This window comes from Oncorhynchus keta, chromosome 36 (assembly GCF_023373465.1).
Source record: "Oncorhynchus keta strain PuntledgeMale-10-30-2019 chromosome 36, Oket_V2, whole genome shotgun sequence".
In the NCBI taxonomy this organism is placed as follows: Eukaryota; Metazoa; Chordata; class Actinopteri; order Salmoniformes; family Salmonidae; genus Oncorhynchus; species Oncorhynchus keta.
In genome coordinates this window covers 10036857-10063523 of record NC_068456.1, presented here as the reverse complement: position 1 = coordinate 10063523, position 26667 = coordinate 10036857, and the positions used below count along the sequence as shown (strand labels likewise).

Below are 26667 nucleotides of genomic sequence, written 5' to 3'. Positions count from 1 at the left end.
GGCTGGGGCCCTGCATTCTCAGAAACAGTGAGCAGCAGAAAAACATGTCATGCAAGAGAGGGTCTATTGTGCTGCACAGGGAACAGATGGGAACTCCCACAAACCAGTGGGCTTTTGTTCAGCCATTCTGCACTGCTCTCTCTTCACTCATAATACAAGTCTGTACAAATGTCGAGTACAAATGCCTCTGCTTCCCTCTGCTTCCCTCGCCTCTCTTACCTAACACATGGCTGATTCTCCCTGGCTTGTTCACCCAATTGATCTTAATCAAGTTCCCAACCCCCTAAGGATGTGCGGGAATTGCAGAGGCATATCCAGCCCCTTTAAAGTATCTGCTAGTGAGAGTGTATTTGATCCTGTCTACAATGTGTCAGCTGTCTGTGACTAACCCCCATTGAACGGAACATGCTGGAAAGTCCCTCCACTGGAAACTTGCCGATGTAGACTCTAAGTAAAATTCACAAGTGGCCAGGAATTTGTAGCAATGCACCTAGCCTCCTAAAATCTCAGGAGAACTCAAGGGCATCTCAAGACAAGAGAACATGTTGTACAGATGTGTGCGCGCAATATTATAGCACCAGTTCAAGCTTGTAGTATCAGTGTGTAAAATGTTGAGACGACAGTGAGAGTTTACAGACAGATTGTGTGGAGCAAATGAGTCTGAGAATGAGCATGGCAGTGAGAGAGCGAGAAACAGAGAGCAAGTGAGACGGAAAGAAACAAAAGCTGACAAACCCAAGAAATGGAGTGAACCGCTGAGTGTTTCCCTCGAGACAGCAAGTGTTTAATAAAAACTGTCAATTGTAGATGTGTCTTCCTCCGCTAAGGGCTAAGGAGGAGACTTGACTGACAGGCTGGGCTGGGTTGCAGGAGGTTTGAGTCCCAGACGCAGTGTGTTCTGTTTACTCAGGTTCGCCTCTCTCAAACACTACACTGGCACAGCTGGCCAAGCCTACGGGGTGGGATGAGGGACACACACACACACACACACAAATCCTCCACCATTTGAATTCCACTTGATCTTTGAGCCCGGACAATTAAAGCCTGCATCTGTCTGTCAGAGTGGTGGGGGCCAGGAGCCATTGCGAGGCCCTGCTGATAGACAGGACTTTAATTAAAGCTGGTCCCCTCAGCGCCGGCCGTTTAGGCTCGGAGTCTGTTTGCTACTGCTGCTACTACTGTCTACTGGGGAGGCACAGAGTAAAGACAGGCAGCAGAGAGAGCTTCCACTGCTATCAATGACAGCATTACGCAGTCCTTCCAGGATTTTGCCATTCTGCAATCTCGTTTTTTTTTGTGTGCAAAATCAACAATTCCTTGCATACTATGCGAGGGCTTGCAAAATTTGACGAATCAGTGTTATTATTATTATTACTATTACGGCATAAAAAACAGTCAAATCTCCGCAATATTACTGTATAAAACTTTCGACCACCTCGTTCAAAAAGAGGGCTCGCAAATTTAAACCGATCACCGCACTTTTACTGCATAAAATGGTTCAATCAAGCTACACGTCAAAAAACTTCTCACCCGTCACAGATTTGATGGTAAAAATGGGATCAACATTTTTGCTAATTGCCATGCAAAAGGTCAGAATTGCTGCAGCAAATCAGCACATTTTTCTCACAACTATCACAACCAAAAAACATGCAGGGACTGATTACATCAGGTGGCTGTTGGCATGGGTGCTTTTGATGTCTACTTTTTTCTTATTTCTTTATATATTTCTTACATTTATTATACACACACACACACACACACACACACACACACACACACACACACACACACACACACACACACACACACACACACACACACACACACACACACACACACACACACACACACACACACACACACACACACACACACACTATTGCTGAAGTTCCACGTCTTCCTATTTACTGTACTAGGAATTGACACGAGAGTCTTTTTGATACGCTGGTGTAGGGAAGGAGGTTTAAGGGTTAAAGGCATGAATGTGACTGGGATGATTCAACATGGTTAAGGTCATTGTAAAGGTTCATTCAACCAGTGGACAGACAGAGGGGTCTCACAGGCTAACATCAGCTGACTGACTTACCACCACGTTCTTCGGCTGGAGGACAGTCTTAAGAGTACCTAGAAAATCATATGTACTACCGTAAACACTTTATGAGTACAGTACATTTAGATCGGAGTTTCTTTCATTACAGATCATTTGACTTTACATTAAGACTTGACAGGAATTTCTTATTTGCAACAATCCGTTACAGATGAGCAACTTTCACCGGGGACATGTCCCCTCCACATTCTGAAATTGCATTTTTGTCCCGCCCCAGTTTTATCATTGGAATGTGATATAAAATGAGGCAACAGTGTGCTTTAGGACCATGCGGACGCCCCTGAACGTTGGGTAGGCTGTTTGGAGTGTTTTATCAGACTGGATTTTTTTTTTACAGAAGAAAAAAAAGAAAACAAATCTTAATGTCCCCCCCACTTCTAAAACCAAAGTTGCGCCCCTGCAGATGAGTAAGTCAGGGAGTTACGCACACTCCTGCTAGAGTGCACGCACACATTTACACACGCAAATGATTATGTCCCCCTCATTTTGTATGGCTCAGTGGCAAACTGACGATTGCAGAGGGAGTAGTACAGCCAGACAGTCGGCATAGTCACACAGGGGACTGGTCTTACTCATGCTACAATGCCAGTGATGATAATTGCTTTTGGCACGGTTGCTGGTCACTGAACGCTGCAAGCACACAGGCACTGCTACCGCTGATGATAATGATTATGATAATGTTCTCAGCGTAGAGATTTCCAGTTTTTATGGTTCTTAGTAGGTGATGTGATTGCTATGTAGGTGATGTGACTGCTATGTAGGTGATGTGACTGCTATGTAGGTGATGTGATTGCTATGTAGGTGATGTGACTGCTATGTAGGTGATGTGATTGCTATGTAGGTGATGTGATTGCTATGTAGGTGATGTGATTGCAAGCTATTTGCAGCTGGATGTCGTTCATGAGTGTATGCATCATGTATGCATCTGAACCTTGAAGGTACTAAATGTGAACCACAAGTGACAGCTCACCCGATTCATACAACTGTACCACCAACCAGCGTGCTAATGTCATTCTATCCTATACGTGCATTGCTATGCACCACGGCAGGCATCTATCCTATATGCCTAGAGATAGAAAACTCCCAGCAACCTGTGTCACTCCACTGCCCAACCGACGACGGAGCAGAACTGGCAGATTGAACGTCAACCGACGCGTTCAATCTGTATGTAAATTTCTGCGGGGATTAAGGAGCTCTTTAGGAGAGTTGGAGAGGAAAAGCTGCCGGCTGTTATCTTTACACAAACAGTGGGAAAAACACATCCCCTTCTTTATTTTCTTTGTTTGCGACAAGCCCCTGGAGGCAAACGCTGGTCCCGTTAATGGATTGTATACACAGGGTTGTTGGGTTCACTCCTTCACTCACACACGCTGCCCCCCGGCCAGGCCCTATCCGTAGGATCACACTGGCCACTCTGAGAGGGGGGTTAGGGGGAGAGGATGGGAGTGTGGGAGAGAGGGGATGCTCGAGGGGAGAGGAGGTGTGGAAGGGGGGGGCTAGATGAGAGCAGAGAGGAGAGGGTAGAGGAGAAAGGGGAGAGAGAGGGAAGGAGAGAGAGATACTGTCACGTGGGTGGGTTTTGGAGCAGTGGGGACAACAGAGACTGTTGTTTTTCAGTGGTTTTACCTTTAGGATGCTGGTATCTCTACTCTAATAGCCGGAACATTAACGTCTGTTGTTGGTGGAAGCCTGAGGCCCAAGGGAGAGTGGCATCCCTTTATTAGCTAATAAAGCTGGCGAAGCCCTCGTACCAAGGCAAAGCAGCAGATATGCCTCATCACTTCAGTCTTTTAAAACATTTGCCATCAAACAAATGTCAATATGTTGCCTATCCTCGTCAGAGCAACGCCTGGAACAGCGCTTGAAGGCTTCCTGTTCTTGAGAAACAAACATCCTGAAATCTGTGGTTTGAAAACTTTCACTGACAAGCAACAACACACTAAAAATTACAAATCAAAACTCTCCTAGCAGTTGTAGTCCTATATCTACCATTAACAGGGTGTGTATACGTGTGACTGCTATGGCCCTGTGGTGGGATGCTGATCACGGCATTTCCTAATCTGTTCCTCGTTAGCCAGTGAGTGAGTCATTCCTACCCAAAACAGCCCTGCTTCCAACTAACATCTACAGCTCAAACCTACGTACAGTAAATACAAAATCACACTACCACCTACCTTGACTCCCATCCAGGTTCCTCAGATGCCTGACCTTACTCGTCTTGTGTTCGTCATTCATTTATGAGCGGTAATTTGATCAATGAGGACCAGCTACACTGGTCATGCTTTCTGTGTTAGCAGCCTGTCAGAGTCTGTGTATGACAGCATAACCTAGAGAGCACCTATGACCCCATAGGACCTTGCCAGCCAATCACGTGATCTGACGGAGGCCCTCCAATGTCACGCTGTCCCAAATAGACTCCTGACAGACACAGAAGAGGAGCCAACTTTTTACTTCCCAGAAACATCGTCAACATGGATGGGTTGGGAGACATGGGCCGGCTAAACTCGGCGACATCATGCTAACTGTAGGCTAACCCATGGAAATCCAGCATGGCCATTCATCTATGCTGGGGTGTAATGTATCAATGAAGGGCACATGTAATATGATACAAAGATTCCTCCAAGAGTGAACGACTTATTCACCCACGATCCTCTTTCAACACTATTCCATGGTCATTCATTCCCTCACACACCCGTCCTGTAGGTCATTTCAGTCTGTGCGTACACACGCATAACTAGAGTCCATCGGTGGTGAATCTCATGTGCTATTTCAACCCTTAGTCCTTTGGGTTTATTTGACCAAAAGGCCGTTTTTATCCTTTAAGTCGACAATACTTTAAGAACTGAAAATAGTTCCTCCAGCAGACTGAGACGATGACACCATCCTGCAGGTTCCTTCCGAAACTTCCCCTTTCTCACTATGATGGAAACTCTCACTTCCTGTTCATCAAGTGACACCAAGGAAATGAAAGGGAGAACATGTGGAGGATCAGCAAAAACATCTCTCTCTCTCTCTCTCTCTCGCCCGCCCACATGCAAGCCCCCGTGCACACACACACACATGGACGTCTGTGGTATTGATTTCTCTATCAAAGAAACAGGCTGTATGTTTTTTTGGAGGATATAAATATAGTCGTATAGCTTTAGCGACTGACATAAAAGCGAACTACTTGAATGTGCAATCAGCGGTAATTCGTTTTAAAGGGCAATTGCGTTTGTGCTGATTCTATAACGCTCAGCTCATTTGAATGAAATTCTAATATTAAGCTGTTGGCTAATACATCATTTCACTGCAAGAGTGATGACCATTTTTGCATGCGCACACACGCACATTGTGGCACATCATCTTGCACGTGACTCTTTTAGCACAGAAATACAATCTAGAGTGAACTACAACCAATCCATATTCACCACTTGATATTTGCTTCCTCAATATAATAATACACATGACATCAATTTCAGCTCTTTAAATAAACACATCTGATTGGTGACATTTCTGAGAGCTTTCTTCTGAGCCATGCATCACAGGCCCTCGGCGACAGGAAGTGACACGGGGCCACTGACTCACCGCAGGCACCAGTAGTTTGTTGACCTCCTCCACGGCCCTCTTCAGCTTGATCTCAGCGCGGTTCTGAGCGTCCTCCACCGTGATCAGGACATGCAGGTCCTCATTGAGGTGCTCCCAGTTGGGCTTTCCTCGGTTCTGCTCCTCCTGAAAGAACGGGGGGCGGCGGGGGGAGAAAAAGAGTTAAAAACAAGTCCAAAGGCTGTATTTCATGGGCCGGTTACCCAGACACAGATTAAGCCTAGTCAAGGACTAAAAACTTTCTCAATGGAGTAGAGCTTTTTAGTTCAGGAGTGTCTGGGAAATATACTGAATAAAAATATAAACGCGACATGTAAAGTGTTGGTTCCATGTTTCATGTGTTGAAATAAAAGATTCCAGAATTTTTGTGCACAAATTTGTTAACATCCCTGTTAGTGAGCATTTCTCCTTTGCCAAGATAATCAATCCACTTGACTGATTTGGCAAATCAAGAACCTGGTTAAACAGCATGATCATTACTCAGGTGCACCTTGTGCTGGGGACAATAAACGGACACTCTAAAATGTGCAGTTTTGCACCTCTTTTTTTTTTTAAAGGTATCTGAGATCCACAAATGCATATCTGTATTCCCAGTCATGTGAAATCCATAGATTAGGGACTTATTCATTTATTTAAATTGACTGATTTCCTTATATGAACTGTAACTCAGTAAAATATAAATATATAAATAAATATAATTGTTGCATGTTGCGTTTATATTTCTGTTCAGTGTGGCATGCCCTGAGTGTACAAAACATTAGGAGCACCTTCCTAATATTAAGTTGCACCCCCTTATTCCCCCAGAACAGCCTCAATTCATCAGGGCATGGACTCTACAAGGTGTCAAAAGCATTCTACAGGGATGTTGGCCCATGTTGACACCAGTGCTTCCCACAGTTGTGTCAAGTTCCGGAGTTCTAAATTGAGCAGCTGCTGAAAAATGAGCTCCTGTATATATTGAGATTTAAATGTTTTTTTAGAGTGAAGTACATCGAAAAAATCAAGAGAAAACTGCAAGACTCAATAGAAGACAAAACAAGGAACAAACCAAAAAAGACAGGCTTTTGAAAAATTAACTATTTTTCATAAAATTGTACAGTTATCTTAGCTAGCTGAATTGCTAGCAGAATTGTTTACTTGTTGCTAAGCAGTTGCTAGGGACTCTCCTGGAAGAAGCTAGCTAGCTTACAAAGAATAACAACAAAAAATATCTAGTTAACAGAAGAAAGGAAGACAAAATAAGGACAAAAGAAGGACAGAAGAAAAAGGAAAAGAAAGAGGACAACAAAGTGAAACAGTCAGCACTTCTATTGCAACTTCGTATTTCGTCGTCCTAACGTAGTCTACACTGCTATCTGCCCAGCAGCTAGCCAGCTAGCAAACGTCCACCGTCTACCGAATAGCAGCACTGTATAAACTATTACACTCAACTGAACGACTTGATTAGTGCAGTGTTAGCTAGCTACATAGTTGTCTTTGCTGTCTTCGTATCCAAGATAATTGTGTAGTTTAGAGCGTGTAGTCTTAGAGTGATTATCTTAATTTACCGAGGTTAGCTAGCCAGCTATTTGTCGTCCTTAACGTAGGAGACACTGCTAGCTAGCCAATAGCTAGCCAACGTCTACTGAATAGAACTTCCGCACTCAACAACCCGGTCGCATTCCGCTTCGCTCCACAGGTAGTATCACATTTTCATTTCATTTCATTACAGCACAACGGTTTGATTTGTTTGATCGTAGCTAGCTACATAGCTAGCTACATAGCCGTCTGTGTATCAAAGATAATTGTGTAGTCTAGAGCGATTTTCTAGGTTAGCTAGCCAGCTATTGTCGTTCTTTTAACGCAACGTAACGTAATCAACACTGCTAGCTAGCCAGCTAGCCCCCGAATAGCAGCACTGTAGAAACTATTACACTCAACGGAACGACTTGATTAGTGTAGTGTCAACAACGCAGCCACTGCCAGCTAGCCTACTTCAGCAGTACTGTATCATTTTAATCATTTTAGTCAATAAGATTCTTACTACGTAATCTTAACTTTCTGAACATTCGAGACGTGTAGTCCACTTGTCATTCCAATCTCCTTGCATTAGCGTAGCCTCTTCTGTAGCCTGTCAACTATGTGTCTGTCTATCCCTGTTATCTCCTCTCTGCACAGACCATACAAACGCTCCACACCGCGTGGCCGCGGCCACCCTAATCTGGTGGTCCCAGCGCGCACGACCCACGTGGAGTTCCAGGTCTCCGGTAGCCTCTGGAACTGCCGATCTGCGGCCAACAAGGCAGAGTTCATCTCAGCCTATGCCTCCCTCCAGTCCCTCGACTTCTTGGCACTGACGGAAACATGGATCACCACAGATAACACGGCTACTCCTACTGCTCTCTCTTCGTCCGCCCACGTGTTCTCGCACACCCCGAGAGCTTCTGGTCAGCGGGGTGGTGGCACCGGGATCCTCATCTCTCCCAAGTGGTCATTCTCTCTTTCTCCCCTTACCCATCTGTCTATCGCCTCCTTTGAATTTCATGCTGTCACAGTTACCAGCCCTTTCAAGCTTAACATCCTTATCATTTATCGCCCTCCAGGTCCCTCGGAGAGTTCATCAATGAGCTTGATGTCTTGATAAGCTCCTTTCCTGAGGACGGCTCACCTCTCACAGTTCTGGGCGACTTTAACCTCCCCACGTCTACCTTTGACTCATTCCTCTCTGCCTCCTTCTTTCCACTCCTTTCCTCTTTTGACCTCACCCTCTCACCTTCCCCCTCTACTCACAAGGCAGGCAATACGCTCGACCTCATCTTTACTAGATGCTGTTCTTCCACTAACCTCATTGCAACTCCCCTCCAAGTCTCCGACCACTACCGTGTATCCTTTTCCCTCTCGCTCTCATCCAACACTTCCCACACTGCCCCTACTCGGATGGTATCGCGCCGTCCCAACCTTCGCTCTCTCTCCCCCGCTACTCTCTCCTCTTCCATCCTATCATCTCTTCCCTCTGCTCAAACCTTCTCCAACCTATCTCCTGATTCTGCCTCCTCAACCCTCCTCTCCTCCCTTTCTGCATCCTTTGACTCTCTATGTCCCCTATCTTCCAGGCCGGCTCGGTCCTCCCCTCTCGCTCCGTGGCTCGACGACTCATTGCGAGCTCACAGAACAGGGCTCCGGGCAGCCGAGCGGAAATGGAGGAAAACTCGCCTCCCTGCGGACCTGGCATCCTTTCGCTCCCTCCTCTCTACATTTTCCTCCTCTGTCTCTGCTGCTAAAGCCACTTTCTACCACTCTAAATTCCAAGCATCTGCCTCTAACCCTAGGAAGCTCTTTGCCACCTTCTCCTCCCTCCTGAATCCTCCTCCCCTCCCCCCTCCTCCCTCTCTGCAGATGACTTCGTCAACCATTTTGAAAAGAAGGTCGACGACATCCGATCCTCGTTTGCTAAGTCAAACGACACCGCTGGTTCTGCTCACACTGCCCTACCCTGTGCTCTGACCTCTTTCTCCCCTCTCTCTCCAGATGAAATCTCGCGTCTTATGACGGCCGGCCGCCCAACAACCTGCCCGCTCGACCCTATCCCCTCCTCTCTTCTCCAGACCATTTCCGGAGACCTTCTCCCTTACCTCACCTCGCTCATCAACTCATCCCTGACCGCTGGCTACGTCCCTTCCGTCTTCAAGAGAGCGAGAGTTGCACCCCTTCTGAAAAAACCTACACTCGATCCCTCCGATGTCAACAACTACAGACCAGTATCCCTTCTTTCTTTTCTCTCCAAAACTCTTGAACGTGCCGTCCTTGGCCAGCTCTCCCGCTATCTCTCTCAGAATGACCTTCTTGATCCAAATCAGTCAGGTTTCAAGACTAGTCATTCAACTGAGACTGCTCTTCTCTGTATCACGGAGGCGCTCCGCACTGCTAAAGCTAACTCTCTCTCCTCTGCTCTCATCCTTCTAGACCTATCGGCTGCCTTCGATACTGTGAACCATCAGATCCTCCTCTCCACCCTCTCCGAGTTGGGCATCTCCGGCGCGGCCCACGCTTGGATTGCGTCCTACCTGATAGGTCGCTCCTACCAGGTGGCGTGGCGAGAATCTGTCTCCTCACCACGCGCTCTCACCACTGGTGTCCCCAGGGCTCTGTTCTAGGCCCTCTCCTATTCTCGCTATACACCAAGTCACTTGGCTCTGTCATAACCTCACATGGTCTCTCCTATCATTGCTATGCAGACGACACACAATTAATCTTCTCCTTTCCCCCTTCTGATGACCAGGTGGCGAATCGCATCTCTGCATGTCTGGCAGACATATCAGTGTGGATGACGGATCACCACCTCAAGCTGAACCTCGGCAAGACGGAGCTGCTCTTCCTCCCGGGGAAGGACTGCCCGTTCCATGATCTCGCCATCACGGTTGACAACTCCATTGTGTCCTCCTCCCAGAGCGCTAAGAACCTTGGCGTGATCCTGGACAACACCCTGTCGTTCTCAACTAACATCAAGGCGGTGGCCCGTTCCTGTAGGTTCATGCTCTACAACATCCGCAGAGTACGACCCTGCCTCACACAGGAAGCGGCGCAGGTCCTAATCCAGGCACTTGTCATCTCCCGTCTGGATTACTGCAACTCGCTGTTGGCTGGGCTCCCTGCCTGTGCCATTAAACCCCTACAACTCATCCAGAACGCCGCAGCCCGTCTGGTGTTCAACCTTCCCAAGTTCTCTCACGTCACCCCGCTCCTCCGCTCTCTCCACTGGCTTCCAGTTGAAGCTCGCATCCGCTACAAGACCATGGTGCTTGCCTAGGGAGCTGTGAGGGGAACGGCACCTCAGTACCTCCAGGCTCTGATCAGGCCCTACACCCAAACAAGGGCACTGCATTCATCCACCTCTGGCCTGCTCGCCTCCCTACCACTGAGGAAGTACAGTTCCCGCTCAGCCCAGTCAAAACTGTTCGCTGCTCTGGCTCCCCAATGGTGGAACACACTCCCTCACGACGCCAGGACAGCGGAGTCAATCACCACCTTCCGGAGACACCTGAAACCCCACCTCTTTAAGGAATACCTAGGATAGGATAAAGTAATCCTTCTCACCCCCCCATTAAAAGATTTAGATGCACTATTGTAAAGTGGCTGTTCCACTGGATGTCATAAGGTGAATGCACCAATTTGTAAGTCGCTCTGGATAAGAGCGTCTGCTAAATGACTTAAATGTAAATGTAAATGTAAGTTTGCTGGATAGGGCCTCCTGAGTGCTTGAGGCATCACTACAGAACCGGGGTCTGCTAAATGACTTAAATGTAAATGTATGTAATCCCAGGCTGTGTCACAGCCCGCCGCGACCAGGAGACCATGAGGCAATGCACAATTGGCCCAGCGTCGTCCGGGTTAGGGAGGGTTTGGCCTGCCAGGATGTCCTTGTCCCATCGCGCTCTCATCCACGCTGACACGGTCACCAGTTGGACAGTGTTTCTTCCGACACATTAGTGCGACTGGCTTCCGGGTTAAGCAGGCAGTGCGGCTTGGCAGGGTAGTGTTTCGGAGGACGCATGGCTCTCGACCTTCGCCTCTCCAGAGTCCGTATGGAAGTTGCAGCAATAGGACAAAACTGTAACTACCAATTTGATAACAGGAAATAGGGGAGAAAAAAAAGAGTAAAAATGATAATAATACAAAAATGTTTTCTGGATGTCCTTTGAATGGTTGATCATTCTTGATACACACAGGAAAACTGTTGAGAGTGAAAAACACAGCAGCTTTGCAGTTCTTGACAAACTCAAACCGGTGCGCCTGGTAACTACTACCACACCACGTTCAAAGGCACTTCAATCTTTTGTCTTGCCCATTCACCTTCTGAATGGCACACACACAATCCATGTCTCAATTGTCTCAAGGCATAAAAATCCTTCTTTGACCTGTCTCCTCCCCTTCAGCTACACTGATTGAAGTGGTTTTAACAGGTGACATCAATAAGGGATCATAACTTTCACCTGGATTCACCTGGTCAGTCTATGTCATGGAAAGAGCAGGTGTTCCTATTGTTTTGTACACTCAGTATATGTGTTTTGATGACGATCAATGGTCAAATATAGCTCCCGAGTGGCGCAGCGGTCTAAGGCACTGCATCTCACTGCTAGGGGCGTTACTACAGACCCTGGTTCGATCCCGGGCTGTATCACAACCGGCTGTAATCGGGAGTCCCATAGGGCAGCGCACAATTGGCCCTGGGTCGTCCGGGTTAGGGGAGGGTTTGGCCGGTGTAGGCAGTCATTATAAAATAAGAATTTGTTCTTAACTGACTTGCCTGGTTAAATAAAGGTTAAATAATATATATATATTTTTTAAATATGATCAACAATAAATGGTTAATGTATGTGTAATTTGCCCCCTTCAAATGATAACATAATACAAAATTGGGTAACACTTCACTTAACACACAGCATCATAACCCTTTATGACACGGCCATAATATGTCATAACACTGTCATGACATATTTACACCTGTTGTGACATATATTGTGTTATTTTATGGCTGTTATGACACCTACATAAGAGTGTCAAAACCCACAAAACAAGGCAAAATATTCCATTACACCATAGTCTACTTGTCAACAGTATGTTTATGTTATTTAAGACATTTCTGACATTGACCATATTCAATTATCATTGTAATTGTGCACACAATGATGTGAGACATGCACCTGCCCCAATGCTCTGTTTCGGATGACTGGGATGAATGCAGGAGCGTATTTAGCAGCAGGACAAGACACCATCTTTGTGACTGATGACCGACATAAGGGCATGTACGTACGTAGGTCTATCTGGCTTATATGATCAGGATGGTCATGATGCTTCTCGACAGTGTATTTTCTACAAGTTCTTTAAAATATAATAAAAATAAAAAAACATGACTGTAAAGAATTCATTTACAACAACAAAGGACTTTAAATAATAATAATAATAAATGTGGGGTTTGACACTCTTATGTAAGTGTCATAATCAGCCATAAAATAACACAATATATGTGGCAACAGGTCTAAATGTATGGGTCAGTGTTATGGGACGGGGGCTGGGGTTAAAAAAAATATAGAAATGACTTAAATATCGGACAAAACACACAACCATGACAAGAGAGACAACACTACACTACGTAAAGAGAGACCTAAGACAACAACATAGGAAGGCAGCAACACATGACAACACAGCATGGTAGCAACACCACATGACAACAACATGGTAGCAACACAACATGGTAGCAGCACAAGACATGGTGCAAACATTATCGGGCACGGTCAACAGCACAAAGGGCAAGAAGGTAGAGACAACAACACACAACACAAAGCAGCCACAACTGTCAGTAAGAATGTCCGTGACAAGTTCGGTGAGTTGTTATGACATATTATGACACGGCTACGACCGTGTTATGACACTGCTTGTCAAGTAAAGTGTTACTCCAAAAACATGTTCTCTATAGGTATGGTCAACGTGCCACTGCCAGAAGAGAAGAGCTCTCAAAGGGAGCCATGTCAAGCTCTATGGACTTGTTGAAATCCCCACATTCCTCAGACCTCACTGAGAGCGTGTGAGAGTCGAAACGCTGCTGTCTAGGTCAAACAATGGTGTGAACTATAGACAGACAGGAGGTTAAGCAAAGTCCCCTGGTGCCTTTGACGTTGCTTCTCTCCACTCTCTAACAGACCTACAGCACCGCTGAGTCTCAGGGCTCGACACGATACAACCTGAATTGTTGTTAATAAACGCAGCAGCTCTTTTCCTCTGGTCAACGAAAACCACATTGTTGTTTTATTACCACCAGTACTAACTAGGTAGACTCCCATCACATAAACATGCTTCCAGCTTTTAGAATGACAAGTGTGTGAGTGGGTTTCCAGCCTCAATATTAGCACGGAACGTGTTGAGAGTGATGGGAATAAGACAGCATAATACAACGCCGACATGTCGTTCTCTGCTTCCTCACCAACCCAGAACTACAGAACAAACAACAATCCCCCATTACTGAACAACGGAGAGAGAGAGAGAGAAACACACGGCAAACAAACAAAAACACAGCATATCCGAACAGACTCCACTTTGATCTGCCTAAACCCATGACACCGCAGCGGAAGACAGGACGCACACTACATGACATCAAAGGTGGCGTTCCTCTACAAAGAGGCTTGTATACCTATCCCAGAGAGAGAGAGAGAGAGAGAGAAGAGAGAAGAGAGAGAGGAGAGAAGAGAGAGAGAGACTGCGTACAGGCAACCTCAGATCAGGGTTGTTTCTGTTGAACTGGAATGAAGCTTTTAGGCTGAAACAGACAGTGTGTCTGGTGTGTGAGACTCACCGTGCACAGTGTGTGAGCTGGCGGGAACAAAAAAAATAGATGTGGTTTGTTAATCAGATTGTCTAGATTGTTAATTGATTTTAAGATCTGATCTAGTTAGTAAAGAAGTGATTGATGTTCAGGAAAGTGGAATTTGGACTCCATTATTTGGACTAGGATATTTTGTCACATGAGGCTGGTGAGAGGAGGACAGCTCATAATAATGTCTGGAATGGAGTGTATGGAATGGCATCAAACACCTGGAAATCATGTGTTTGATGAGTTGGATTAACATTCCACCTATTCTGTTCCAGCCATTACTATGAGCCCGTCCTCCCCAATTAAGGCGCCACCAACCTCCTGTGTTTGGAGTACGGAATTGCGGTGAAAGTACATGAACAAGTCACTTGTGTTTCGATAACATTTTTTTATAAAATAACGAGTGTGAACCTGACACCCCCTAGTTTCTTTTAAAGTGTCCTAGCTTCAACAGTGCTATTGTGCATGCTACAAATCTCCATATTATTTGAATAAATGCCGGAATGCTTTGCTTTACATGACATGTGAATAAGGGAGTTTTGTTCAGGCAGGGGTGGGGCTCCGCGGGCAATAAAAGCCATTCTCCTTTCATCTGCCACCTTTTAAACAGGGGAATAAAGAGATATGGAGGAGAAAAAATGAAAGACACATCCTCTAATTGACTTTGTCACAAGAAAAAGAAGCCTGGTAAAATATTCACTCATCTCTTCCTCCTCCCTTCTCATATTTGGTGTTTTCCTCCTCATGGCTCCCCAAATGAAAAATCTAAATCTGATTAAGACAACAAAGGTATACATAAACAAATATTTTTTCTCACTCTAGTTGCAAATGGGAAATTGATGGCTTGCGGTCTGTGATTGTTCTCCCACTGTCCCCGTATTTTCAGCAGAGCAGTGATTTAGGATTCCAATGCCTTTTACTGAAAAGCACTTATTTTAAATTGTCTGTTTATTTGAGTTTGTCTGATCATTTGATGACGGGTATAAGGTGTTGTCAGGGAGACCATGGAGAGGTGAGCCTTTTTTTCACTGCTGTCCGGCCGCTACTGCCATTTGTAGTCATTTCCAATGCACTCCAAAGATAACGACGGCTCGTATGATCACAGTTCCACACACCAGCACGAACACCCAACTAAACATCAATGACAGATAATATATGAGATTATCTAGGAATCCATCTCAACCACGAGCAAATACACAGTACAAACAACGATATTAATATGACTTCTCTCTACTTTCTTCCTGACTTGATTTATCTTGCGTTACCTTTTCATGACAAACAAAACAATTGGATCCCCTGCATCTAGCTGTCGAAGACCAGCCAGCCCACCCACTAACACACCATCAATAACACCCAGGAAAAGCCAGAGCAACACCCCCAGAAGAGGTTCAGAGGGGTGGATGGATGTGTGTGGATGTGGATGTGTGTGTGTGTGTGGAAGTGTGCTGGGGTTGGCTCTGACACAGGCTACATCTGGAGTCATCTGAAGATGCAGCTAAACACACACACACACACACACACACAAATGCAAGTACACACATCCACTACCACTGCCCACTGCCCTTCAGTACGGAACAACATGACATGTCGGGAGTCAAGGTTATGTTCCCTCGGCCCTTTTAAATGACTGCTTGTCCAGCTGTGTGACCCTTCCATGTTTATCTCTCTCTGACCCCTCTCTCTATCTCTTTCTCACTCTCTCCCCCTTCCTGTCTCTCGCTCTCATTCGCCACTGCCACAGACCTGGGCCATAATCAACCACCATAAATCCATGGGTCAGCTCTTTTGTAATCCTCACTCAGGCAATAACGCCTCTCTGAAGAAGAGTCAGTCGGCCCCACAAAGGAACAATGCGGGAGAACACAAGAGCCGGGCCAATATGACAGCACACAGCAAGACTAATTGGGTAGAGCAGAGACAGAGGGAACTGAGGAGGGTGGTGGGAGTGGGACTATGGAAACTTAAAGAGAGTGCTACAGGGTCCTTAGGATGGTCGGTTGGAAGGTATATCAAACCTATTAGTCCTAGTTCTAGAAAGGCAGTTTGTGCGTGTATGTGTGTGTGCGTGCGTGCGTGCGTGCGTGTGTGTGTGTCTGTGTGTGTGTGTGTATTTGTATGCTAAGGCCTGTGTGTGCGTGCACCTGTGTGAGTCTGCATTATGACCTTATATGTTTGTGCATTTGGGCACTGGCATGTGAACAGCAAAACGTCATTCCATTCCTTATCTCTTCTTGGCACCGTTCCTAATAACTTCTTTCCCTCTGTGAGCCACTGTGGAGTAATGAGATGTAAAGGAGGTCTCGGGCCGTACCACCTGTAGTATCAGAGCGGGGATGGGGGAGTTTACTCTACAGAAAGGTTTATCAAGGTGAACACCTCCACTCGGGATCAAAGTTGGGAGATATTGTAGTGACTGACAGCTTCTGTAATAGTCAGTGAAAGTGAGGGTAGAGAAGAGAGAAGAGAGATCAACAGTGAGTGGGTTCATCATGTCAGTGTCAATGGATTAAAGGCAGGGGATTTAAAGTCCAAAAGCAGGGGAATGTACCCAGCTAGAGCTTTTGGTTCCTTGGGAGTTGTGGGAACGTATGTTTTTGGTTTCACATTGGTTGTGGAAACGAAGCCATACGTTTTCCGACCGGTAAAACAGAACGTTTTTTAAACGTTCTGAGATAAGTGAACATTTCACCTGTTCTAGGAACATTTCTTTTTAGGTTGCAGGGAGTTTCTGAGAATGTTTAACTCTGGATCCTGGAAGGTTTCCTGCAAGGTTTAATTAACGCTCTGGAGACGGGAATGATGGGTTTTTTGAAACTTTCAGTTCACTGTTTGTTTCAATAAGACTTTTAATAACACTGCTATCTTATTTTGGGTTAACTTTTTTTTTACTCCAAGCACAGATAGGACACATGGAAATTCATTTCCTTAGGCATTAATCATGCAAACACATTTATTTTTTATTGTGACACAGCATCACTGAGATTCAAACCGATAATCTCTCTCTCTCTCTCTCTCTCTATCTGGTTGTGTGTCACTTTCTAGGAATGATGCAGGATAGTTGCTTGGCTTTAAAAAAAAAAAAATTTTAGGGGACGTTTTCTTAACGTTCTGAGAATGGATGGAGAATGAACGTTCTGAGAAAAAAATGAAATCATTTGAAGGAAACGTTATGAAGAAGTACTGAAATTCTCACAGAAGAACATTGTTTCTTAAAGTTCTCTCAACTATTTGAGAACATTCCCAATGCCAAACCAGTTGGAGAACGTTCAAAGAACATATAAATTAAATGTAACCATGTCTGAAATACCAATACATTTTTATTTGTCAAGTTCCTTAAATGTGCTGAGAATGTTCCAAAGCCAAGCAACTATCCTGCACCATTCCCAGAAAGGTGTGGGAAGGTTTTGTGCAAAATAGCCATAGGATAACCACACTCTCACTAAGCTCTAAGAAACATATGGTTTTCAGAACGTTATGTGCTAACTGGGTACCCTCAGGATACATGGTTCAGTCAGGCTGGTTCAAGCCTTTAAAGGCTGAACATATTTCTGCACATGATACACTATACACTGGCCATGGTATGAAGAAGAGTTTGAGACCACCTGCTCTCTCTTTCTCGTTCTCCCTGACAAACACACACACACACACACACACACACACACACACACACACGCACACGCACACGCACACGCACACGCACACACACACGCACACACAGTTGGAGGTTATAGAGCTAGAAGACTGAGAATGTGCTGTTCCCTGACATCCAGAAGACTTTTTGATTGTGTAAAAGCCCCGTCACATCAAGGCTCCTTGTTAAAATATTTAGGGGGAACCAGATATTAGGGTTAGGCTATTTCTTTTGTTACAGCACTCTCCTTTGCAACATCCCAGCACAGAATAAGAATTCTGTCCACAATAAGGATTATACACCCCCATGCATATACCACCCACCCTTCCCCAACACACTCACATACTGTATGTACCCACACATGCACGCACACACACTCAGAACGTACACAAACACACACACACACACACATACAGAATGTACACCAACGCAAACACACATTAGCAGTTGGCTCATTCAAATTTTGTTGACAGATAAAGGTTAGTGCACATTTTAGGAAGTGTACACAGCAGGGTACTTCTCTAAGGAAAGGCAAACCACACAAAGCATTTCTTTTCATCCTCACTAAGCTCAAACAAACTCGGCTTGTGTCCCCTGTGAGCCACTGTACTGCTGCATGGCAGAATATCTGCTAAGAGGAGACGGTAATTAAAGAGACTTTAAAGAGAAACTGAACGTACCGATTCCATGTTTCTCTGTTGCTCACTAAGAAAAAAAGATGTCGGTCTTGGGGGTGTGGTTCAAGGTGGCATTTACTGCTGTTTGTCCCCCATGAGACACCATAGGAACAAAGCCAGTGTTAATTCCTCAAAATTGTCTGAATGAATCTAAGCTAACTCAAGAAAACTGTAATAAATGTTGATGTTTTTGCTGAGGGGGTTTAATTGAAAAAAGGCTTGATGTGTTGTCTTATGTAAACAGAGTTACAGTGATTGGTGATCTCAACTGGTGTTGGTTAAAGCCGGTGTCTGATGATTTAAAAATGTTTTGTAATTCTATGAATCTTACCCAGTTGATTAACTCACCCACTCGCCCAAATCTTAAATGCACAGAGAAATCTACCCTGATTGATTTGATATTGACAAATGTTCCACATAAATGGGTGTTTTTTGTAATGATGTAAGTGACCATTGTGCTGTTGTTTTTGTTAGAAATACTAAGGTTCCTAAGACAAACCCACATTTTATTCGTAAGATAAATTTGAAGTGTTTTAATGAGCAGGTGTTCTTTCATGGTTTGTTTTATTTTGACTGGAGCAAGATTGAACTTATCCCTCATGTGGAAACTGCCTGGAAATTCTTTCATAATGGTTTTTCAAAATAGAAAACAAACATGCCCCATTCCGCAGGTTCAGGGTTAAAGGGCGGAATAATCCATGGTTTTCTTCTGAGCTGTCTTGTATTATTCACGACCATAATCTAGCCTGAGCTAAAGCAAGGAAATCATGTTCTGATGCTGATTTTAGGCAGTTACGAAACAAGTGTTCTTTTCTTCTCAGGAAGGCCAAGTCTGAATATTTTATGTCTGTTACCACTGATAACCCGAATGACCCTAGAAAGTTTGGAAGGCTATTAATTAAGTGTATGTCTGGTAACAGTAATGTTAATGAATTACCGTCATGTGTTTTGAAGGACTCTGTTGCTCTAGATGACAAAACTGAAATGCTGAATTGTTTCAATCAGCACATTGTTTAATCTGGTAGGCTGTTTGATTCAGTGTCCTCTGTCTCTGTACAACCCTGTGTGGATGAACCAGGGAGAGCTGGTCAAACTTTTAGCTTTTTGCCATTCTCAGTGCAGGTGGTACATAAAGCCCTGAAATCCTTAGATCAGAGACAGCCTGCAGGTCCTGATCTTTTGGATCCCTGCTTTTTAAATCTGGCAGCTGATTTCATAGCTGAACCACTTACATCTCTGTTCATTCTAACCCTGGAATGTAATGAAATTCCCGAAAATCTGGAAATCAGCATTTGTCCTACCACTTTTAAAAGGGGGAGATCCAACTCTTTTAAATAATTATAGGCCAATCTCAAAGCTGTCAACACAGGTGAAAATACTTGAAACCCTTGCGAGTGAACTGCTAAAAGAGTTTTTATTTACTAACTCTATTTGATCAATGTACCAATCGGGCTTCAGGAAGAACCATAGCACAATTACAGCAGCCATGAAGGTTTTAAATTATATCACTGAAGCCCTTGACAAAAAACAGCACTGTGTCTCACTTTTTATTGATCTCTCTAAGGCTTTTGATACAGTTGATCATGCTATACTAAGGTAGAGATTGTCGAGTGTAGGTCTTTCAGAGCATGCAGTTGCATGGTTTGCTAACTATCTGTCTGATAGAACTCAGTGCACTCAATTTGATGGGCTTATGTCTGTTAAATTGTCTGTCTTTAATGGTGTGCCCCAAGGCTCTGTACTTGGTCCTCTCTTATTCACTATTTATATAAATGATTTAGACAAAAATGTCCAAAATGCGCAACTTCATTTTTTTGCTGATGATACTATTTATTTACTGTTGTGCCTCATCTCTTACAAAAGCTTTCCAGAACTTGCAAACTGCTTTTTATACTGTTCAACATACCATGTGTCAATTTAAGCTTATCCTCAATACTGACAAAACTAACCTGTCAGGGCAAGGAGATTGAGGTTGTAACCTCATTGTCACGCCCTGACCTTAGAGAGCCTTTTTATGTCTCTATTTGGTTTGGTCAGGGTGTGATTTGGGTGGGCATTCTATGTTTTTGTTTTCTATGATTTTGTATTTCTATGTTTTGGCCGGGTATGGTTCTCAATCAGGGACAGCTGTCTATCGTTGTCTCTGATTGGGAACCATACTTAGGCAGCCCTTTCCCCACCAGTGATTGTGGGTAGTTAACTTTGTTTGTGGCACATAGCCCTTAAGCTTCAGGGTTGTTTTTGTATTGTTTATTGTTTTTGTTGGCGTCATCCTAATAAAAAGGAATATGTACGCTCACCACGCTGCGCTTTGGTCTACTTCTTTCAACGGCCGTGACACTCATATAAATATCTTGGAATTTTAATTGATGACGGCGTCTCTTTTAAATTGCATATTCAACAACTTACAAAAAAATTGAAACTGAAATTGGGATTTTATTTTTGGAATAAGGCCTGTTTTTCTTTTGAAGCCAGAAGGATGCTAGTATCAGCTACATTTATGCCTTTACTAGACTATGGGGATATTTTATTTATGAATGCTTCCGCTCAGTGTTTGAGATCAAATGACACCCTTTACCATGGCACTTTGAGATTTATTTTAAACTGCAAAACCCTTAGGCACCACTGCACTTTGTATACCAGGGTTGGCTGGCCTTCTCTAGTCACTCGTAGGCTCAGGCACTGGTATACTTTTATTTACAAAGCCATTTTTACTACCTTTTTATTTGGGCATTTTTATTGTTCAGAAATGTGTTGGGTACTCTCTTTGTTCGTAGGACTTATCCTGCTAACTGTTCCAAATGTCCAAACTGAATTTGGTAAAAGGGCTTTTATGTACTCTGCGCCATCGTCTTGGTACGCCTTACAAAATACTTTTCAACTGGAAGAACTTGTCCCGATTGGTATTTTTAAATCGCTGATGAATGATCTTGATACTGATTCCCTGACCTGTTAATGTTTTTAATTAGCTGTTTTTTTTATTTTGTTATACTCTTGTGAATTCTATGTTTTTTACTAGATTACTTGTAGTTTTTCATGTTGTTTGTCTGTAATTTTTGTAATGACTTGGCCAGGACACTCTTGAAAAAGAGATTTTAAATCTCAATGAGCCCTTCCTGGTTAAATAAAAATACAAATTTAAAGAGTCAGATGCGCTGTGCTTATGGGCAGCTCTGTTTCACTGTCTGTGTTCTGTGGTAGGATTGGACAGAGTGCAATCACCTCAGCTGTGTATCCCGTGTTAATGGGCAAGTGAGCATTGTCGAAAGCAAAACCCAACCCTCAAGAGAGTCATAAACTCACGTACAAAACTCTGTTTTGGACGAGACAGACATTATAGAACAAATGTGTCTGACTAATGCTGATGCCATATAGGCTATTTTCTATCAGAGAAGTTGTTTACCGCGCGCTAAACCCACAGGTCATTCAAACCGCTAAACCCACAGGTAATTCAAACCGCTAAACCCACAGGTCATTCAAACCGCTAAACCCACAGGTCATTCAAACCGCTAAACCCACAGGTCATTCAAACCGCTAAACCCACAGGTCATTCAAACCGCTAAACCCACAGGTCATTCAAACCGCTAAACCCACAGGTAATTCAAACCGCTAAACCCACAGGTCATTCAAACCGCTAAACCCACAGGTAATTCAAACCGCTAAACCCACAGGTCATTCAAACCGCTAAACCCACAGGTCATTCAAACCGCTAAACCCACAGGTCATTCAAACCGCTAAACCCACAGGTCATTCAAACCGCTAAACCCACAGGTCATTCAAACCGCTAAACCCACAGGTCATTCAAACCGCTAAACCCACAGGTAATTCAAACCGCTAAACCCACAGGTAATTCAAACCGCTAAACCCACAGGTCATTCAAACCGCTAAACCCACAGGTAATTCAAACTGCTAAACCCACAGGTAATTCAAACCGCTAAACCCACAGGTAATTCAAACCGCTAAACCCACAGGTCATTCAAACCGCTAAACCCACAGGTAATTCAAACCGCTAAACCCACAGGTAATTTAAACCGCTAAACCCACAGGTAATTCAAACCGCTAAACCCACAGGTCATTCAAACCGCTAAACCCACAGGTAATTCAAATCGCTAAGCAGTGAGCTCCCGGTAAGCTTGATGCCTGCACGGTTAGTTACTGGGTTAGTTACTGTCGTGTCGCTTGAAGACACATGGCAATACTAATGCAACAAACAACAACACTGATATGTATACAAACCAGTGAATGTTGGTGGGAGGGGCTATGGGAGGAGGGGTTCATTGTAATGGCTGGAGTGGAATTAATGGAACGGGGTCAAACATGTGGCTTCCTTACGCTCGATGTGTTTGATACCATTCCATTTATTCCGTTCCCACCATTACAATGTGCCCGTCCTCTTATAACTCCTCCCACCATCCTCCTCTGAAGCAAACTATGTACAGCGTTGCTTTAACAGAGCAACTTGCAAAGTAATTCCCAGACTCATATGAACTCAGAAAGAGGGAGAGAGAGAGGCAGGGAGAGAGAGAGCGTGACTGAGAGTAAATGAGAGAGAGAGAGAGAGAGTGACTGAGAGTAAATGAGAGAGAGAGAGAGAGAGAGAGAGAGAGAGAGAGAGAGAGAGAGAGAGAGAGAGAGAGAGAGAGAGAGAGAGAGAGAGAGAGAGAGAGAGAGAGAGAGAGAGAGGTATGCACACACACGGACCGGTGAAGGGGAGCTGTAAGCTACGCGTGAGTAGAGTAGGCTGTGTGGTTCTGGGACTAGAGTACAGTAGATCTGTGTGAAGCCAGTCGGACCGTTATAGTAACTGTAATAGCCAGCAGACCTCGAGCAGAGCAGGGACACTGGAAGACAAGAGTCCGGCTGACAGCTATTGTCAGGACAATGAGGATTTCAACCAGAAGGAGGCAGAAACTGTCAGCACTCCATCCTCTCACCTCACAACACCTAGCTAGTTTACTCACCATGCTGCTTCACGGACCGTGTCTGAGCGAATGTTAATGTGCGTGTATAGTGGAAAAGTATATTTTGGCCCGTTTGTGTGTTTTTGTGTGTGTGCGGGGGGACAACAGCCACAGAGGAGTCAGAGGCAGGCTAATGTGTGTTACACTGCTGTGGCGGACACACTGAGAGACAGCGAGGCGCTCTCTCGTCCAATCCCAGCCCAGCGCTGCTGAGACCCCGGCCAACTCTAAGGCTATAGACAGTGACACCATTTAATTCAAACATACCCCCACCCCTTTCAGGGCTAACCTCTCCAACGATAGCTAGATGTCTACTCCTCAGAATTAAAACCTCTGTATTTGCAGGTTTTGTCCGTCGTAACTGAGGAAGCCCCCCCATTTGTGTGGTGTGGTTTTGAGTAGCCATGGTATAATAGGAGTCCTAACACACATCCTGTGGTTATCATCAGGCCCTGTTTGAGTGTGAGTTAGTGTGGGAGAGCGGCTTCTCACTGGTTATCTATTGGCTGGCTGCTGTGGTGGTGCTGTGTTTCCACTACCTCCTGCATTCCACAAGACCCCATCTGTGTCGGCAGGCATTTGTTTCATTTAAGGAGTGTATATGCGGCATGAGACATTACGCAGAGGACAAGGACACCGGCCTCTGTGCTGCTCAGAAACCTAATAAATTGCGTGCAGGTGGCATGGAACCCAATCACCGCTGCAACAACAATGCCCACAGAGGAGAGAGGGAGGGAGAGGGAGGGAGAGAGGGAGGGAGGGAGAGAGAGAGATAGAGAGATAGAGAGATAGAGATAGAGAGAGAGAGAGAGAGAGAGAGAGAGAGAGAGAGAGAGAGAGAGAGAGAGAGAGAGAGAGAGAGAGAGAGAGAGAGAGAGAGAGAGAGAGAGAGAGAGTGAGAGTGAGAGCGAGAGCGAGAGCGAGACAGAGACAGAGACAGAGAGAGAGAGCAACAGAGAAAGGATAGAGGGGGCCATTGACTGTGTTTTACGACGTGAGAAAGACCAGTAGTTTGACTTACCCTGTAATACATTTCATCACCAACAACATAGTGGTTAGACTAGAGAGAGAGCCTCTCTCCAGCTCTGTTATGGTGAGATAGCTGGAGCAGCTGGGTTTCTGCAGGATGCTGAGCTGAAGCAGATGTGGAGGAGTGCAGGAGACCACAACAGGGATATCAGAGACACTTGTTTTATTTTTTTCTGCCAGTGCCCCCCACTGGGACTCTGTGGAACAGCTCAGATCACCATCTCCACTAACACCACTTGTCCAAATAGAGGGACGGACCCTGCTTATACATTGGAAACACAAACAGACCTTTCTCTGAAAAGAGCGAGATGGGAAATAAATAACTGTCCGTGTGTGTGTGTATGCGCACACGTGTGTGCATTTGTCCATGTGTCGGTGCGCAAGTGTGTGTGTGTGGATGACCCCCTCCAAGTGCTCCTCTCACATCCTACAGGGGCCAGGGTTAGGAGATCACGCCGCCCCAGCATGGTCACGTTTCAGGGACCGGATCAGGCTGGACTGAGGGCCCCTCTAGCTCCAATGCTGCTGGGCCCAACAGATCTGAGGTCGAGGACAATGTTTGAACACCTGCCCAGCCCCTCTCAGAGCCACGGTGCAGCTTGGGGGAAGGATTGTTGTTTCCCAATAGGAGGAAATATCTGAGTCTTCAGATGGCCTTGCACACTAGTGGACACACCAATAGAGGATGCAGTGCTGTTTACACAAACTGTATGTAAACACACCACCAGTGTTACTATTAGAGCCAATGGCATCTGAGAGAAGACGAATAGATTAAAGTGGTCAATTGCTGACATGATCAATAATGAGAGGAAACCAAATAAGATGTTATCTTGTAAATTGCAATCGTTGTGTGAGGGGGAGCTTATAGTACCTGAGAGTGTGTGTGTGTGTGTTAGTGTGTGTGGGTGAGTGTGTTTGTGCTCGCCTCACCTTCTTCTTGTCCCTCATGGAGCCCTTCCCGCGCACCATGATTTTACATCCTGTCTCTGCCTCCAGCTGCTTGGCTGTCAGCCCCCGTGGTCCCAGGATCCGGCCCACAAAGTTAAACTGCCAGAGAAACACAAACGCACACACACATTAGAACCAGCGCTTAAAACCAGAGCAGTTCTTCAATGCAGACAACAGGTCATTTTATCATTGATATGTATGTATGAGGACATAGTAGACATTTGAAAGATCTCTGTAATGGAAATGTTAATGGGTTTTCTCCAGTCTTGACATGTTGAGAAGAGAGGAATCAGATACAAAGATATGAAAACACAGAGAGAAAGAACGAGAAAACAAGGTGAGGAGGTCTCTCAAGGGAGCCCCTTGTTTGACCCCTCCATTTCGCTGTAATCTCACGGCCTTTATCACCTGCCCGGTGCTCTGACACAACGGCGCTCGACGGCGACATCCGGGAGTGCCTTGCGACCAGCACCCGGGCTGGGCGCTGTTGACAAGATAAGGCTTAGCGATCGTTCCCCCATTGATCAGCAGCCTAGGCTCCTCTCTGCTCTTCTCTTCACTGGCCCTCACACTGCCTGTCAGTCAGGAATCAGGAGGGCTGACTATCGATGAGCTGGGACTGACACACAGACAGGTCCTGAGCCTTGATGGACACGAGAGACAGACTAACTGACTGACTGACTGCCTGACTGACTGAAAGGCTGCCTCAATAACTGACAGAAAGACAGATAGATGGGAGTGACTGACTGCGTCACAAAAAAAGTTTATAGCAACTATACCCACTGAATACAAAACAGAACAACAATGAAAGATTTTACAGATTGGCATTCGCCATTATCTCCACTTCATGTAATACAATCACACTGATAGTGTTTTGAATCAGAGTCGACTCGACACTACAGGACATAGGTTATGAAGACTTGTGGGAAACGTATAGACTGCTATGGTTACTTCTTCCTCTGTGGCTATTAAAGCACTGGTGCATCAACAATAATGGAGCCTCAAGTATCGAGAATCCAGTCAAATGAGGTTCAGGAAGACGGATTTTCTTTCTGTCGGATCCGCAGCTCCCATGTCAAAAGTGACGTACTGTGCGATGAGCAACGATGAATGTTCATCTTGTGCTTTGCCCGTAATGTGAATCACTTCTTTTCATTTGTCTCTCTCACTCCCCCTTTCTCCTCTCCTCTCCTCTCCTCTCTCTCTCTCCCTCTCTATGGGAACTATATTCAATGGTCTGTAATTCAACTTGAAGACCTGTCTATTTGTTATGTAATAATATCAACCAGAAAGTAAACAATTTTAAGTACAAAATGTGATATGTAAAAGCCTAAAAACATTGTAGAATCTCCAGTTTCATCGTCCATAGCTCTAAATGTGGAGCT

At 45.0% G+C, this 26667-nt stretch overlaps 1 protein-coding gene across 6 annotated transcripts in view; it reads right to left on the bottom strand.

The window, feature by feature from the left end:
- Positions 1-26667, bottom strand: part of LOC118369588 (protein quaking) — a 105533-nt gene that overhangs the window by 30440 nt on the left and 48426 nt on the right. For all 6 annotated transcript variants that reach the window (XM_052498440.1, XM_052498438.1, XM_052498439.1 and 3 more), the window contains 2 exons: positions 25265-25381; positions 5675-5818 (listed from right to left, as the gene is read on the bottom strand). In XM_052498440.1, coding sequence (XP_052354400.1) covers positions 5675-5818; positions 25265-25381 — 261 coding nt within the window. The remainder of the gene's footprint in view (positions 1-5674; positions 5819-25264; positions 25382-26667) is intronic.